The 4,724-nt window shown below is 39.9% G+C and overlaps 1 protein-coding gene across 1 annotated transcript; it reads left to right on the top strand.

Annotated features, from left to right (window-relative positions):
* The first annotated feature begins 3,489 nt into the window (after window positions 1-3,489).
* Window positions 3,490-4,284, top strand: LOC149214262 (uncharacterized). The gene has a single exon (XM_089389347.1). It carries the CDS (start codon window positions 3,490-3,492, stop codon window positions 4,282-4,284), a length of 795 nt encoding a protein of 264 aa, XP_089245473.1.
* Window positions 4,285-4,724: the final 440 nt, after the last annotated feature.

Genomic DNA, 4,724 nt, shown 5'->3' with positions numbered 1-4,724 from the left:
GCTTTTTAAATTCGTCCAATCAAATGAAAGTATTTACACAAATTTATTTATGAGAAGGAAATATTGGAAATACTACATGCACTTAAGAAACGACGACCTTACCTAATGGGAAGACACTTCAAGGTAAAAACGGATCATGATAGTCTTAAATACTTTGTAGACAAATATTATCTTCAGAAGAGCATAAAAAATGGGTTACGAAGATGCTGGCTTATAACTTTGAAATCATCTACAAAAAATGGAAGAAAATGTTGTTTCCGATGCACTCTCAAGAAAGGATGAGGATGTGGAAGCATTTCTTTGTGCCATTTCTATCATCCAACCAGATTGGATAACTAAAGCAAGGGATGAATGGAAAAATGACGAAGAAGTGTGGGCGCTCATTCAAAATTTGCAGCAAGATCCTAGTACATCTGATACATTTAGCTAGGAAAATGATTCATTATGGTACAAAGATCATTTATACCTTTGTAAGAATTCCCAACTCAAACAAAAGATTCTTCTGGAATTGCACACCTCTCCCTTAGGAGGGCACTTAGGAATTTTAAAAACTTACCACAGGGTTAAGAAAGAATTTTTGGGATGGCCCTAAATCTGATATTCAAAAGTTTGTGGTAGAATGTTTGGTTTGCCAACAAAATAAAGTTGAGACAATTAAGACCCCGGTCTATTACAACCTTTAACATAGTTACCGATCAAACAAGAAAATGACCTAGTACCCATCTTTTTGAGGAAGCAAAAAATCACCCGATTTTGAAAAGTAGTGATGCAGAATACACCTTTTTTTTAAACATATTTTTGGCACTTCAAATTTTTTTATGTATCAAGTATGAACATTTTTTTAAAAACGTTAGTGATTTTCATCTTGATTTTGAAAAGTGTTGATGCAACATCAACACATTTTTTTAAAGAGTTTATTTTGATACTTCAAATTTTTTTATGTATCAAATATGAACACTTTTTTTAAATGTTAGTGATTTTCGACTTAATTTTGAAAAATGTTGATGCAGCATCAACCCTTTTTGTTTAGAGGACTTATTTTTTACATTTTAAATTTTCTAATGTATTGAGCGTGGATATTTTTTTAAATGTTTGTGATTTTCATGTTGGTAAAAAATAAAATAAAAATAAAAACATGACCAAAAAAACACCCATAAAAATGTTTAAAAAAAGACAATTAAATTGTAAAAAAAAAAAACAGAAAATTATATATATATAAAGCAAAATATTTCAAAAAAACATATAATTTAAAGAAAAAAATTGAAAATTAAACAATAACAACAACAAAACACATCTATAAATATTTTTTCAGCTAAAATAATAATAATAATAATAATAATAATAATACAACCACATAATAATAATAATAATAATATTTTTTTCATATTTACTATAGAGTTATGGACTAATATTGGGCTCATAAGATTTCGGCTCTGCAACCTGCGATCCGCACTTTGCGGGTTCTGAAGACTGCGATCCCGCTCGCTCTCAGAGATCTCTGATCCCTGCGGAAGAGCCCGCAGAGGGCTAGACTTCGAACTGCGGCCGACCGCCGAGGGCTGGACTTCAAACTGCGGCCGATCTGGTTGGATCTACTGGCTCCCCATGGAGGAGTTGACTCCCCCCCAGGGGTCTTCCCGTCCTCCTCCGCCTTCCGCTACTGAGGCCTTCAGATCCTTGTTGGCCTCTCTGCCCAAGAAGAAACATGTGGAAGCAGCCAAGTTCGTGAAAAAGCTAGAAGATATCCCCGAGATCACCCTTCCGCCTGAAGGTCCGATTCAGGTAGCCTTATCACTGGCAGATCGTGCTCTGGTCGGTCAGTTTACAGGTCTTTGGCCTTCCCCAAAAGCAACGGAGAACTAGGTTGCTACGAACTGGGCTCCTCTGATAAAGAATAAGGTAACCTCTTACTTCCTCGGAAGAGAATACTTCTTATTTGAATTTTCTGAGAAAGAAGACAAGGATCTCATTTTCAGAAATGGCCCCTACTTCATGGGCCCTCAAGGCCTGTACCTAAATAATTGGACGCCAGACTTCGATCCGGCGGTAGATGTGCCCTCAGCAGTCCCGATGTGGGTAAGACTCCCCAATCTTCCCGTACACTGCTGGAACTGGGATTCTTTGAAACATATAGGAAACACTCTTGGGAAATTTATAGACAAAGCCAATAGCAAAGACCAGTACGATTGCGCTAGAATTTGTGTGGAGGTAGATCTGGAGGTAGGGTTACCTGAAGCCATCAAAATCATTGTAGGTCCCTGGACGCACGAACAGAAACTGGACTATGAATAGCTGTCGTTCAAATGCTGGAAGTGCCATGTCTACGGCCACTTCGCCAGAGACTGCCTGTCCAAAGGGGTACAAGAGAAAGGGAAGGAAGAAGGATGGCAACAGGAAAAGCAGCCAAAAACTACACACAGGAATAATGCAAATGCAAATGCTAGAGCTCCCCAAGCGGAGCCTGCTCAGAAACCACCCATGGAAAGCCAAGGGAACAAATTTGAGATCCTTGGATCTGAAATCATGAACACGCAGGAGACAGAAATCCAAAAGGAGATCTCCCCTTCCAAATCCAAAAGTGTACCAGAGAGATCTAAAGATAAGATGTCAGAAGAAGAAGAGGAAACCAAAGAGTTTGAGGAATCGGAGGAAGAAGGGGAAATAGGTGAATCACAGTCTACCCCCAAAAGATCTACAAGAGGGCACATGTCAGCAAAGGAAAAAAGAGACCAAGAAACATACAAAGACAAGCTTCAAGGCAGCCATCCAATGCTAGAGAAACTCCTATCAAAAACCCCAAAGATGAAGAGGATCCAAACCCAGAGCTCCAAAGGAGCTCACCGTAGAAAAAGTAAATAATGAAGATAGTCTCCTGGAATTGTAGGGGAATGGGCACCAAAGTTAAAGAAGAAGCAATGAATAGTTTAATAAGACTGGAAGCCCTGGACATTCTTCTCATCCAGGAGACTAAAATGGAGGATTCAGCCTTCCTCCAGGCAAGAAATTTTTTTTGGAAATAAGACGGAGCACAAGCAACCTCTACTCGTGGAGCATCGGGAGGACTTGGGTCGCTCTAGAATCCAAATAAGTTCTCTCTAATCTCTGAGTCCTTGAACACTCATTGGATTATGTTAAAAATGAAAAACTTAGAATCTAAAGAAATTATCTACATGTTCAATGTATATGCTCCTAACAATGCAGGTGAGAAAAAACTATGCTGAGACTCCATCAAAAGCTTGACAGATCTAGAAAATCTGGAGAATATAATCATAGCCGGAGACCTCGACCTCACCCTCCTCTCGTCATAAAAAAGGGGAGGCAAGAGAATTAGTGGAAGACCTCATGCAAGACTGGGATCTGATAGACATTAAGCCGACCACGGGTAAGTTCATGTGTTCAAACAAAAGAGTAGGCCCGAGTCACATAGTGGCAAGACTCGACAGATTTTTGGTGCAAAGATCCTTTCTACTTCTTGGACTAGAAGCTAGAATGTGCATTCTGCATAGTAGTGTATCAGATCATAAACCTATTAGCCTAGATCTGCTGGCAACAAAGGATCTGGGGCCTATTCCTTTCAGATTCAGCTCTCTCTGGCTTAAAGAGACAGACTTCATGGAAAAGGTCAGAGACTGCTGGAAAGACCCAGTCAAGGGATCAGCCTTCTTTGTTTGGGAGGAGAAACTCAGAAGGGTTAAAATCATGTTAAAAAATTGGGCCAAGACCTTGCCCAACCCTACTACAGAAAGGAAAAAAACTCAAATCGCTCTAGAAAGGCAGCACCTCCACCTTGAAACAGTTGAAATCACTAAAGATGAGTTGGAAAAGGATGCCAAGCTTCAGCAAAGTTTTCATAAGGCATGTCTAGCAGAAGAAGAATATTGGAGGCTCAAGTCCAGAAGTCTCTGGCTCAAATCTGGGGATAGAAACTCCTCCTTCTTTCATAAGCAAGCCCAGGCCAGGAAAGGACGTAATTCCATCACGGAAATAAAAGAAGAAAACAGAGTGCTGAAGGACTTTACAGACATAAAAAAGGCAGCCTCAACTCACTTTGAGAAGCTGTATAGAGAAGACCTAGGAGCTGAGCAAAACGGCATTCTGCTAGATGTTGTCCCTAGCCTTATCACCTCCAAAATGAATCAGGCACTTGAAAGCAAAATCACACAAAAGGAAATCAAGGAGGCTCTCTTCGCAATGGATCCCGACAAAGCTCAGGACCAGACGGCTTTACACCTAGATTTCTCCAAACTTGTTGGCAGATTGTGGAGAAGGAGCTCTGCAAAATGATCCAGAAGTCCCAAGACTGTCAGAAGATTGGAGGCTGCACAAATTCATCCTTTCTCGCCCTCATTCCCAAAGAGAAAGGAGCAAACTCTTTCAGTAGATTCCACCCAATTTCCCTATGCAATATTGGGTATAAAGTGATAACTAAAGTGATAGCTAACAGGTTGAAAAGAATTCTCCCTAAAATAATTCCAGATAACCAAGGTGGATTTATTCAAGGCAGGCAGCTGGTGGACAATTTCGTGCTGGTTCAAGAGGCAATTCATTCCAGCCTACACCAAAAGGAAAGAGGTATGGTCATTAAATTAGATCTAGAAAATGCTTTTGATCGTGTTAGATATAGGTTTTTGTTTGATGTGTTGCATAACCTGGGGTTTGGGCACAATTTCATTAAGTGGATCATAGCATGTATTTCAGAACCTTGGATTGCCCCCCTAGTGAAT

Source organism: Pinus tabuliformis, chromosome 1_1 (genome assembly GCF_031772625.1).
Source record: "Pinus tabuliformis cultivar Carrire ecotype Pingquan chromosome 1_1, CPIR1, whole genome shotgun sequence".
In the NCBI taxonomy this organism is placed as follows: domain Eukaryota; kingdom Viridiplantae; phylum Streptophyta; class Pinopsida; order Pinales; family Pinaceae; genus Pinus; species Pinus tabuliformis.
This window is presented reverse-complemented; position numbering and strand designations above follow the sequence as displayed.